We start from the raw sequence: 13,382 nt of genomic DNA on the forward strand, positions 1-13,382 counted from the left end.
GGCTGATATTAATTACTACTTTGTTATTTAGTCTAATATTTGCATGTTTGTCATCTATTTAGCTGCTGCAATTCCTTCCTTGTTTGTCACCCTTTTATTAGTATTTGCCCCACCTAAGTGGACATATAACCAGCCCTTGTAGGCCTCCCAGATCCTAGGGTTCCCTGGCATCACAAATGAGATGACAAATGAATATACAACTGAAAATTTCAGCATACAAGACCAAGGAACATAGTTATCAACGCATCAGGCCTTCCAAGGCATTGGGGCTGAAATTGTATGGCTTTTTTGCAACTGTTAAGCTACATCTGATGGACTTTTCTGTAGCAGTGAAGCTACATTTGATGAGCTTTTCAGTTGCTATTAGATGTTACATTTTCCGACCTTCATCCACAAGGGTGTTCGACGTTTCCATCGGTTTGCTAGTTTTTAGTGTCGTTCTTGGGAAGACATGGATTTATGACAATTGATCGGAGTGTGGTTTGAGCTTTTTGGTGTCTGATTGCAACATGGTTTAAGATGCTGCCTTCAAAATTTAATCTTATTCGTCAAAGCTGCAGCTTTCTTTGTGTACTCCAGCTTGAGGAGTGTTAGAGATAATGAGAGAGAACTCTATGTAAACGATAGGGGGAGTCCTCGATCGTGGTTTCCTTACTGGTTTAGGTATTATTTAACTATTAGTGTCCTCAGCTAAGTGAGTTTCTTATTAAGCTTTAGGCTTAATTAGGTAAGAGCTAGAGTTATATTTGAGTTATATTTCCTTGTGTAATCTTATTTCAGTTTGTTGTAAATATGTCATTCTATCTCCCATCCCAATTGTCCAATTGTTCTCTCTTCTTCCTCAATCTCTCTTTCTCCTTCACTCTACCTGGCACCAGTTACAAATCTTGGGAATGTTTACACCTATATAGCGCAAGCCTTCCTGCACAGAAAAAAAGTGTAGCACTGATTTGCCCATAAAATACCTCTTAACACCCTCACCATCGCTTAGGCATCACCTTCACAATGCTTGACAACCATGCCAAGGAAAGCCAGTATTATTCTATAATGGAAAATCAGAAACTCAAAAGAGAGGATGCCTATTTTGACCTCATACAGAAAATATATCCTAAAGGGTTCTTTTATTTATGGACCAAGTTTTCATCTACTTGTGGTAAATGGGATCGATGTTGTCTTGACATGATATGGGAAAGCTATTACCAATGGTAACCCCCAAAATTGAGGGCCGGTTTACAGTATCAATCAAGTGAATTCAGCAGTAAAAGTTAGGGTTCCTCAACCCTGCAGGTGTGGTATATGGGCTGTTTGAATGATCTAGGGTTCAGCGGAAGGATAGGCAAGGTCTGGCTTTGGTTTAGAAGCTAGGGTTTAGTGAATTCTAAATCTAAAATTGTGTTATTTGAAAATTCAGATCAGGTTTCAAGGGTTTTGGAAATCTAGAAATTAGGATTTTCTAATTCTAGGGTTTCTTGGGAGTGGCTGTAGTTAGGGTTAGGGTCGAAAGTAGAGGATGGGTAGGGTGCGATGAATCCAAAAGGGAATGGGATTTAGGTAAGGGGTTTGAGAGATATAGGTGATAGGAGATTAGAGTGCTGGGGTTTTGGGGAAGAAGATGAGTGCATAATTTTTAGGGTTTGGGTGGGCAAACAGGGTGGGGATGGAAGTCTAAGGCTAGGTAGGATGATTCCTAAAAGGGGGTGGGTTTTTGCAGAGTTGATTGAGAGCTAAGGGGTTTAGGTTTGGGGGAAGGAATAGGGCTGCCACAAGAGAGAGAGAGAGAGAGAGAGAGGGATTAGGCCCACTAGGGTTGCAATGGAGAAGAGACAAGTAAGTTTTTTTTATTCCCTGGTTGGGGGGCAGGGGGGCGCTGTTAGGGATCTGATGAGGACATTAGTGAGCAGTTCCGAGTTTACCGACGACGCCGACTTAAAAATCATCCCACGACAGCATCTATGTGGATGGATGATGAGTTCAAAGGTTATCGGATTGCTAGGATCCTATGGTTCAATGAGAAACACTGCTCATAGGCAGTTTGTCATGTTATTTTCCTTAGTCTTAGTGGGTTGGGTAGTAGTTTACTATTGAAATATTTTAATTTCATGTTTGAATCTTTATGGGCTGGGCCTAGAATCTATTTTGGCCCAATTTTGAATTATTTTGAATTTGGGTTATATATACAACATAAGTTGGGGTTATTTTGGGAATTAAACATGTAGGGTTGTAAGGGATCAACTTTTTTATTTAAACCTTGTATGGAATTCGTTTTTGGAAATCAATGAATGAAAAAAAGAATTAGAAAAGAAGCTCACGCTGCTCTCTCCTCTCTCTCTCTCCTGGCGGTATTAGTTCTTCCCCCTCTCTCTAGGTAAGCTCTCTTTCCTCCTTTCACCCTTGTTTCCCACTAGAAAAATTCCCCTTGCTCTCTTCTACAAAGATCTTCTCTTCTTTTTTCAAAAAAAGACCTAGTTTATTTCCCGGAAATCTTCTTCTTCTTCCCCAAACCCCACGGTTATAATTTTCTTGCAGAAAAAAAAACCTTTGTTTTTTTTCTTCCCTCTTTCCTTTATAAGGCAGTCTAGTTTTCTTTTGTTAGTCTCCCTTCCCTTCTCTTTGTTTCTTTTCTTTCCGTCCCTCTATCTTATCACCTACTCTTTTTCCTCAGATACACCATTACTTCAAAATATTTTTTTCTCCTTTCTTAGGATTCACCACTACTTCAAAATATTTTTCTCTCTCTTATTTCTATTCCGAGATGCTTTCTAACCCCTGTTTTGTAGCCAGGATCAGCAGGTAACATTATCTCTCCCAAAATATTTCTCATTTATTCTTTGGCAGTAGTTTTGTTTAAAACAAAAACTTCCCAAGACTTCCTTTACATTGTTAATTGTTGAATTCCTTGTTAGAAATCTGATATTGATTAGGACAGCTCTATTTTTCTTTAAGTTTCTTAATACCCTTGCATTCAATTTAGTGTTATGGTGCCAAGATCCCCATCCCCTTGTTTCCCTATTGATTCTTGTTTAGTTGTGCTTACCAGTAAGACTTATTGTGTTTATTTCTCTACTTTAGTTGTCTTACATGCATGATTAATCAGATTTCAAGTGTTGCAAATTCCTTTCTTTACTATCTGTCAAGAATAGGTGTTTAATTCTAAGAGTCTAGTAGCCTACTTTGTAGGTCCCCTAGTTTCTAGGGTTTCTCCTACATCAAGATCATAAGTTACTGTCTTAGGAAGAGGGGAATACAGAATCTGCTTGAAGAAGACACCAATCTAATGCTGCCACAGGGTTTCCCCCTAAGACTCACACTATATACTTCTTCCATCAATCGAATTTCACTAATCATCAAAACTGATTATTTTTGCTTACAAGTGTTCAGCTATATTTATAGCCCTTACTAAGACTCAAATTGGAAAGCAAAACAAGCATGGAGGCTTGTCAACAACCCTGACTCTCTCTGGGGACGAATTCTCAAAGCAAGATACTTCTCCAACTCATCTATCTTTGATCCAAAAGTAAAAAACAAAAGCGGATCACGGATATGGAGAAGTATTACTTCCATTCTCCCCACTCTTCAAACAATGGTACAAAGGAAAATTGGTGATGGGAAAGGTAAAGGCAAGCTACGGTGCGAGAAGTACAGAGCAATTACCAGTAAAGAGCAGGAATTGAACAATCAGAACAATACTAACCCACTAACTTCTTCTCTATCTCAGTTAATTCTTTCAATAACCCATCCCAAGCACAGGACTTATGGTTATCCCTATTATCGACAACAGGTGAATTCTCTACAAAACTAGTAGGAATTGCTTTACCAAATACAAATAACCATGACTCACTGTCAACATTCTCTCAATGGTGGAGGTTTCACTGGAAATTACTAATACATCCAAAGTTTAAAATATTCTTTTGGCGTCTCTTAAATGCAGGATTACCAACAAAGTTAACTCTTTCCAAATGGACAGCAACAGACCCAATATGTGAATTATGCAACAACAAGGAAGAATAAACTTGGCATAATTTCATCTCGTGTGATTTGACAAAAAGAATTTGGGCAACAGGAGCTTTGGGACTTAGATCGAAATTCATTAGAAGAACCTCTCTTCTAAACTTCTGCAATTCCTTTCTAACTGAATATCATCTTGAAAAACATACTAAAGTATGGTTTTTCTCTAATTTCATAATTACATGTTACTTTATTTGGCTAGAAAGGAATGCAAAAATATATAATAATAAAAATCCCAATCATCTCAAATACTTGATAAGGAAAATAGATGGATTACAAAGTTCAATTGTTTTACCAAAGATCTGGAATGGATAAATAATGGAATAACATCACAGATTACTTGTTTTAAATGTGTTCATTCAGCCAGTAATTTTGGAAACTCACCAACATGAATGTGTGCAGGTATATCTGATGAACTAAATGGAGACAGCTGGAGTGTAGGACTGCTTTGGGATGGAATCATAAAAAATTTACAAAAAGGATGGGTTACACCAGGACAACTTTTGAAGCATCTACTAGAAACCACTTGGGCGGTGATACAAAGAGCAAAAAAAAGGATGTCCAGCTACAGTATATTTGGTGTGATCACAGACTAGGAAAAGTTCTCATCGCAGGCAAAGAATTCACTCAATTATCTCCCACTACTTTCCCTATTTTGGTGATGATGATAAAAATCACATCCAAATTAGAATTTTGTAATTTAAAACAGGAGCAAACTAAAAGCTGGCTGCTTAGTCTAATAGATGGACATATAGGGCTATATTACAGTGAGACTATGTCTCATATTGGATGTAGCCACCAATTATGATTTATATAAAATTTTATTTTATCATATAAAAATAAATAAATAAAGAAAGGAAAAGAAAAAAAAAAAAAAAAAAAGCAATGGCTGAAACTACTTTAATAATGACTCCACTCTACCAAGGACTCCCACTTATCTCAACCTACGATGATTCAAATTATAGAAAAAGAGTAGGACTAATCTTATAGTAGATTTCGGACTACATAGAGAAGGATTCAGAATAAGAGTAGGACTAATCTCATACTAAATTTCGGACTACAGCTGAAGGAATCCTTATCTATGTAGGACTCCTAACTAGACTAGGACTCTTTCACATCTTGGCCAAAACCAAATCAAGTACCAAAATAAAAATAGAGTCGGACTCCCACTAACATAGTGAATCCAACTAACCTTAGGTTCTGTTCTGGCCCCTGGTCCTCTATTGGGATGGCCCTAGGTCCAGTTCACATTATTTCCTCCACTGAAGGAGAACTGGTATCCATTCCCACAGGGTGCAACCGTGCAAGAGCATAGGAGAGGGTACCGGGAGCATATCCTGTGAAGATACTAAAGCTTATTGGGTTTTCTGTACCCCTGGAAGCTAAGCTAGTGGGTAAACACTCCCCCATGGTTGTAGAACCTTTATGCATCATTTGAACCCCATCAATTTCAATCACCATCTTGCAATAAAGGAAATACATATAAATTCAAAAAATGGAAGTCATAAATTTAAACAAATTATCACCTGCATATTATGCATTTTGCTGGACCTGCCGGTGTATTTGCATTATATGGTCAACATAGCCACTAGTTCCACCATTTTGATCCTCCACAAGGTTTGCAAGTAACAACATACTCTCTCTTGGTTGTTCAGCCTGTCTTACAACCTGAGGCAATTGGTAATAGGAAGGGTCACTTTCCCTAAATCTCTCCAGTAACCGCATTAGTTTTCTTGACATCTCATTGTCTCTCTCGCAAAGGGTAACCTGTATTTTGAGAAGAAAAGAGCAAGACAGCATTAAAGAAAGTTGACTAAAACCACATGAAAAAAGAAAAAAAAAAAATCAAGAAGAGGATGACTGAAAGAAATTATAAGAATCAATCCAGGTAACAACATCAGCCAACAAAAAGAAAAAAAACTATTAGCTCCACATGACCGTGAAATGATCCATGATACCCAATTCAAAATACAGACCAAACTGGCAAGAAAAAATAAGATAGCAGCCACAATTGATAGAAAGTATTGAAGGGATAGACTAACCTATTGATTTGATACTCTATATTCACATTTCCACAATTGGTTTCTAAATAATCAGATCAAAAATTTTGTTTGAACCCCTTTTAATATCGCTGTCTATCATGTTTCAGTTGCCTACCATTACATTTCACCCATACATTTCAAGAGGAATTCTACTTTCTTAATTGATCAGATTCATTAGAATTTAGTATACAGTTTCCATCTAATTTAGTGCTGGATTTAGTCTTTTGTTCACATCTAAACACTCTGTTTTATATTTCAATTGGTAATGAATTTAATTTTGTTAACCTTTCATATCAATCCTTTGGAGAGCTTAGCCAGTATCATTTTTAAGCATCATATATGTTCTTTATATAATTCTAGAAAATCTCCGAAAGTCTTGCCGCAATTTCATAACAGGAGTAACTTGAAGTCTTAGAAAATCATAAAAATTATCTGCTCACCCTGAGCCACTCTCCCTGCTCGTTACAGGATGAAACTCAATACAGTGAGAAGGGAGCAAACACAGCATCATAAAATGGACAACCCATTGCCATGTTCACCATGTAAAAAGTTCATCAAGCTACGGAAATTTAGACTTTACCAGGAGTAGTTGCAACAGAAATCAAAACAAAACATATAGACATACACAGAAAGCTAAATAAATCTTAAAGAGGAAGTGATATTGGAAACTGGGAGACAAAATAGAAGATCTGCCATATATCACACTATGCGAATATCCTTGTAGCTGCCTTCTTCAAATAAGCAACGACCAAGTAGGAAATTTAAACAGCACTATACATAGGATAAAAAATAGCAACCATTAATTCTTTATCCCATTGAAAATCAGTGGCTTGGAATTATCAGAGACCAATCCACAGTGAACAGCAGATGGTAATATCCCAAAAATTAGTGTGGGAACCAAATGGAGATGCTATGGGCTAGGTGAAATTTGCCATCATCCTGCTATTATATTTTGGCAGTTGCAGCTTTGGAGAAATTCAAGAATATCTGCGTGGAAAAAACCATAAGTAGATTAACTTTGCAACACATTTATGCTATAGGTTTCAAATTGGGTTGAATGTATGAGGATTGCTAGTCAGGTTTTTAGTTTATCCATATAGGTAAAATACGATCCAGAATATGTCCAGGTCAGATTGGATTTTCATCAACATGGTTCAAAGTGAAGAATGTTCAATGGGTAGAAGTACAATGATTCAATGGCTGAACAGTAACAATGATGTGAAACCCAGTTTTAGGGTTAGGGTTCTGTAGAGGATTTCTCTAAAATTAAGGGTTGCACAGAATCCTCCAGCAGATAAGTCTAATATTCTGGGATGTTTGGGATGGTTTTATGGTTCACAAGGGTTGGGTAAAGGCTTAGAAGAACTCAAGGGTTAAGGAGCTGACGGTCTTAAACTTAATAACCTTTGCTCTAATGATGGTTTCAGATCTGGATTTAGAAGTTAGGTTTCAGAAAATAAGGTCTTAGGGTTTCAGTTAGTTAGGGATGGGGCTATTCTTGTTATTTTATAATTTCAGATTTAACCCTAATGATTTTAGCTGTAGTTGGAGGTTTCCTACTTGGAGTGGGACTCCAAGGAAAGTCAGCTAGGGTTAGGATTTGGAAGGGGAAGTAGAGTAAGTATAGGAGATGCTAATCCTAAGTGGGTTTGCAGTCTGGTTGAGGGTTTTTGTTGAACTAGGGTTTAGGTCTAGAGGTTGAAGATGAATTGCAGAATTTTATTGAAGAAGATGGAAGTGCAGCAAATTTTTAAAAGTGTTAGGGTTTTAGGCTTTAGATGGAATTAAAGGTAGGGATGGGATGAGGGTGATATGCGATCCAACTAGGAGAGAAAAGGGAGGTAAGGGGGTGGCGATTAGGGACTTATGAGGGGAGGTTGCTACTGCTGCCGCAGGGAAGAAGAGAGAGAGAGAGAGAGAGAGAGAGAGAGAGAGAGAGAGAGAGAGAGAGGTTGGGGAGGGGAGGGGATGTTGTGGGGTAGGGAAAGGGTAGGGGAGGGGATGTTGTGGGGTAGGGAAAGGGTAGGGGAGGGTTTAAGGGAGATCATAGGGGGTTGGGGAAGGGGCTGGGGTGTCATGGGGCTTTGGGAATGATGCTGCCAGAGTAGGGCAGCAAGGGGGATGGGAATTAGGGTTGCTGCAATTGAAGGGACAGGGGTGGGGGAGGCTTGTGATGGTTAGGGAGAGGGAGGAAGGGGGCCGGGGGTTGCTGTACTTGCTTGGATTTGTCTTGAAAGCTAGTTGAAACTTCTGAAGAAAAGCACTAGACAGAGTTGCTGATCATTGAAGAAGAAAGCTTCACTTAAATCCACCATTGTCTTGAGAGCTTGCTGAAATTTCTGAAGAAGAGTACCAGACAGAGTTGCCGATCATTGAAGAAGAAAGCTTTACTTAAATCCGCCATGGCCCCCTCAAACAGGAATTATGGTCCTCAATTCAATGTTCTTAAATATAAATCACTAATCAGACTTGAAGAATTACAAAGAAAGAATAGGCTATTTATAGCCCAAGTGAAAGACTTTACACCTAAGTGAGACTCCTTTTACAGATTAGGATCCTATTACATTGAATCTCAACCGACCAAATAAATAACGAAAGATCCAATGGACTCTGATTGACACAAGCTGACACAAAATCCAAATTAAATAAAAGCCTCTAATTGACGCATGCTGAATTCTATTTAACTAAAGACTCTGACGTATGCTGGAATTAAAAAAACAGAAGACTCACGTGCTGAGAATAAAACTTAATTGACTAAAGACACATGCTGAAATTAGTCTAAGGGGGGAATAAGCACAAAATCCCCCCCCTCAGTTTGCCAACCCAGGGAGGCTTTAATCTAGGTGTGGGTTTTGGGGCCAACTTAGGGTTTCGGCCAAGGGGAGAATTTTCATTCACATTACACGATGCATTCAAAAAGCTTGGGGCCAAAATTACAGACACAAGATAAGTAGGTCCAGTTTATAGGCTTTGATAACAAAAACATGTAACAGCAGTAAAATCACCAGAAAGTCGAAGAACACTTTATTATAACATCAATTTATTGGTTAAGAAACATCAGTCCATGGAATTTTGGATGAATTGAAGACTAAATTTTGGCATGAAGTTTTTCGAACGGGGGAGTCAGAGAAAGATGCTCTCAAACATGTCATCTAATATAATTAAGCCTTTATGCTCATAGAAGAACCACTGGAGTCAGAGTTAACAGTCCCACATTTCAATTGAATAAGCTAAGAAAAAAGGAAACTATACCTGAAACATATATCGAGAAAATGTATAACCCACAGCAAGGAACATCAAATACAAAAAAATATCGAGAATAGTAGCTCTCAAAGCGAAGAAAACTAACCTTAGATAGATCAGGAAAACTAGACAAATCAATTCCCAGTAAATTAAAAGATATTGCAGACGGAAGCATTCCGCCAAACCAGATAACGAAGCGGAACCCATCATCAAAAATATAGAGACCTCTTTGATCCAAACTTTCTGTGGATAAAGGTAAATTTCTCAAGAAATTCTTAGAATCATCAGCCTTAGTTGATCCCTGAATGCATGAGAGGAGTAGCAGTCATGAGATACAATAAGTTAATAATTTGAGCAGTCACACAAGCAAAGGGTCCTTACCTTTTCAAGATACTCATCAATCCGGATCAAGCTGGGATAGAGAAGCTTCAGTAACCTTCTAACAGGCAAAGTCATCATAGTGAATCCGGCTGCACAGCGTTCATCAAGTTGAACATCTGCATATCCTCCACGAAGAGGTTTGGATTTCCAAAGTGCTAATCCATACAAATGCAAGAATTTTAGAGATTCAGGATATATCATCCTGCCCCCCAAGCGATGCTGCACAGCATGGAGATTTCGATATTCCCTAAGGGCTCTCACAATCCTCAACTGCAGAGAGTGCCGCGCATCTTCAAGCTTATGGGTCAGAGTTTTCTCGATCGCTGTAGCACAAGTTTTCATGACCCATTGAATTTCACAGAATATCAGCAGAGTACCAACTATCAAATCAGGACTAAATCTTACCAAGCCTAGTAAGTAAGGAAACTATGGCACCAGTATCAGCTCGACGGTACATTTCTCCAAGATCTGATACCACAGGTGCTGCTGCTGTATGGACTCTAATACGCCGTTCACCTGAAGATGATGTGTATCTTGCCCTCGCTAAGGAACTCTTGACTTGTAGTAAATAAAAACAACATTGTATATTCAAATATTGGCCACAAGAAGGGATCTGAAACTTCAATATGGATAAACCAATCACAAACCAAGTTGAAAGAGTGACATGGTTAAAACTACCTTCCAAGATATTTGACAAAGAATGAAAATTCATATATCTGAAACACAATTTGAGAGAGAAGGTAGGGTGTAAAAAGAGAAACTGTGATGATTATTGCCAATGAATTCCAGACTAGTTTAGCATCCGTCCACAAGAAATGAATATGCATAAACATTCAAGATGCAAACACATCATTATATAATCTGGGGCAACAAATATAGATTGCACCACAAAATTTGTTTTTCCTAATATATAATTTTTCCAATCTAAGAAAGAAAAGCATTTGGACTAGATCAAAATAATTGACAACAATAACATATCCAGATATGGAACAAGCAGAAATGCAGAAGCAGAGGTTTGTAGCATATGTAATACTCATCAAAAAGTACAAAACATGATATGAATATCAGTCAGGAATAAAGTCATATTCAATTCATAAACTGCTGCAAACTCTCAGAAACTGAAGGATACAGCAAAGCAACTTGGAAATATACAGTTTGGGATGTCAATAATGTTTCTTCCAGAGACAACTGTGCTGCAAATGCTTTGTCACAGTCAACAGCTGGAAGTGCCAACAGATCTGTAGATCGTAACATAAAGTGCCCATGGTAATTTGTAAACCGGACCCCTGAAAACCAATAAGAATTCAATATCAAAAGGTATGTAGTAGATCTTCTTTGAAACATAAAAATAGATCTTGAGTTCCCTAGCTAAATAGAAAACAAATTTTGAAGTGAACCTTTGCCACATCTTATACGCATGACAGCTTCCCAAGCAGTTTCCCTTGTAAGGTCCCTAGCAAGCTCATATCTCAGCTTCTCACCATGGATAGTCGATTGGAAACCTGGATAGTAGTATACTTGTCCACCAGTATATTTTGCCAGAGTTCCTAACCGGGGGAAAAATTAATTGTGTGTGAGATAAAGGTACCATCACAGAATTCAAATACTAGTTTTTAATAAAATATACCTAGTGATGCTAGATCAGTGTACTTATCACTGAAAGCATATAGGTTCACCCCTATCTGATACTTGGTAAGATCAGCAGCCATTTGCTTGTAGAAAGGATCCTCAGGTATTCTCAACACGATTTCTTTATCTGTTCCATAAACACGATGATCATCTCCTCGTAACCTTAACCGGCCAATGCCAAGTGACGGCAAAGTGTTCTGGAAGATCAACAATTTACCCCCCAGTTTGTTCTGTTGTCAAATACAGCCCAAGTCAGCATCAAGTCGTTAGTTAAGTGCTCCTGTTGAGACATCAACATACCTACTAACTAGATAATACAATAAACATTTGACAGGATATCAATCATAGTTTCCAAAGGATAACCTCCATCTTTAAGACACATTTTCCCCTGCATAATCTCCATCTTTTAAACCTATCTTCCCCTCCATTAATATATTAGCCTCTGATCATTTGCAGCCACCAGTCAATTAGAACCCTAAACTCACAGCCCTTTCTTATGGTTTTGAATTCCCCAAGGAACCAAAATTTCAATGTTAGAAGTTAGATCTACATCCATCTAAGCATCCGACTCACACAATATTCTGACCACAGGTTCCAATGACCACAGCCTCAATCAATCAAAGTTTCAAGCAAATCCAACCATTGGATCCATAAACCTTCCATCCAAATGATCACCCTAAGACCCTAAACCCTAATTCTTTCAAGAAATCAGCTTCTACGCACCCCAGCCTGAAAAAACAGCCTTGTCTTGCCTCCTCTTGCACACCCCACAACTAGTGGGTTAATCCAACCTTCCAAAACACAAGAAGAAAGAGACCCCAATTCAAGTCCAAGCAACCCATCAAGATTCCTCAATCTTGATACAACCCATACACATACTTACCAGGTTAGCATTCCATCAACCCAAACAGCTATGTTTCAGCCTATGACATTCTAATCTTAGGCATAGCTTTATTCCTGACTACATTCCAATGGGTAAAAGTCTCTGAGATTAACTTTTTAGACCTAACCTAGTATTTCTCAATTCAAGTTGGTTATATTCAAGAATCTTGGTTACTGGCCCTCAATCCTATTAAAGCTACATCAATGGCAGCCATTATAGCTCAGTTGAGCCCACAAATTAATGAATTAGAATTTCCGTTTGTGCACTGCTTTACTGAGAAACAGTCCCCTAGCCCCCTTCATCAATTCAAGCATCCCCACACCACCATACTTGATCCAATGAGGTTACCCTTCAAGTTGCTTAAATTTGCATACAAGTTCAAGGATCTCTTCAACCCTTCAAGTTGTTGTTCCTAAAAAAAGGTATGTTGAGGCTTCCCCAAACCTAGTTTTACCCTCTCTCGTTTCCCAGAACCAAAAACTGCACAGTCCCATTCTAACCATCAAAAACTACTCTGACTAAGATCAAATACTGCCCTACCCACTTGGAGAACTCAATCCAACCCTCAGCCTCATCCTACCATTCACTGAAAACTCCATCTCAGATTCTTCCCGAGTAACTCTAAATCCTACATAGAAACAAAGCAGCCACTGGTTTTTGCCTCAAATTTGGAATCGAATTATCCTCTACTCTTGCGGCCACATCTGACTATCAGAAACCCTAGATTCTTTTCAACGTGTTCTTCTCAAAACCCCCAAAAAAAAAAAACCCTAATTTGCTCCCTCAAAAAAATAATAATTCACCAATTCTTCACAATCAATGCAGACCAAACCTTTATTGATAGACTTCCTGTAGAAATATTATGTAACCCTAGATACTATCAAAGCCTAACACTGGTTTTGACCAAAAAATCATAGTTCGACCTACCCAAGCTAACCAGTTAATCCCAAATCCTTGATACTGGTTCCACTTGATATCCTACCAATCTAGGACTACGTCACCTGCCCTCCTCCAACAAAAAGAATAAACTAACTGAAATAGAAGCTAAATGACCACAAGAAAAATACCCTATGTACTACTAAACTTCGTAAGAAACAAGAACAATTCAGCCTTATCCCAACTAAATGAGGTTGACTAACATGGATCCATGCTTCCCAATTTACTCAAGGTTAAACTAGACACAAGGCCTAAGCTATTAA

The 13,382-nt window shown here is 38.3% G+C and overlaps 1 protein-coding gene across 2 annotated transcripts in view; it reads right to left on the reverse strand.

Annotated features, from left to right (window-relative positions):
• LOC149002151 (protein transport protein SEC24 A-like) overlaps nucleotides 1-13,382 on the reverse strand; it is a 51,350-nt gene that overhangs the window by 2,458 nt on the left and 35,510 nt on the right. For both annotated transcript variants that reach the window (XM_089138891.1, XM_089138890.1), the window contains exons 7-13: nucleotides 11,299-11,530; nucleotides 11,069-11,218; nucleotides 10,801-10,957; nucleotides 10,077-10,204; nucleotides 9,672-9,994; nucleotides 9,397-9,591; nucleotides 5,532-5,772 (exon numbers count right to left, since the gene is read on the reverse strand). In XM_089138891.1, coding sequence (XP_088995017.1) covers nucleotides 5,539-5,772; nucleotides 9,397-9,591; nucleotides 9,672-9,994; nucleotides 10,077-10,204; nucleotides 10,801-10,957; nucleotides 11,069-11,218; nucleotides 11,299-11,530 — 1,419 coding nt within the window. In that variant the 3' untranslated portion in view covers nucleotides 5,532-5,538. The remainder of the gene's footprint in view (nucleotides 1-5,531; nucleotides 5,773-9,396; nucleotides 9,592-9,671; nucleotides 9,995-10,076; nucleotides 10,205-10,800; nucleotides 10,958-11,068; nucleotides 11,219-11,298; nucleotides 11,531-13,382) is intronic.

Source organism: Hakea prostrata, chromosome 10 (assembly GCF_041222555.1).
Source record: "Hakea prostrata isolate BN-2017 chromosome 10, UWA_Hpros_2, whole genome shotgun sequence".
NCBI lineage: Eukaryota > Viridiplantae > Streptophyta > Magnoliopsida > Proteales > Proteaceae > Hakea > Hakea prostrata.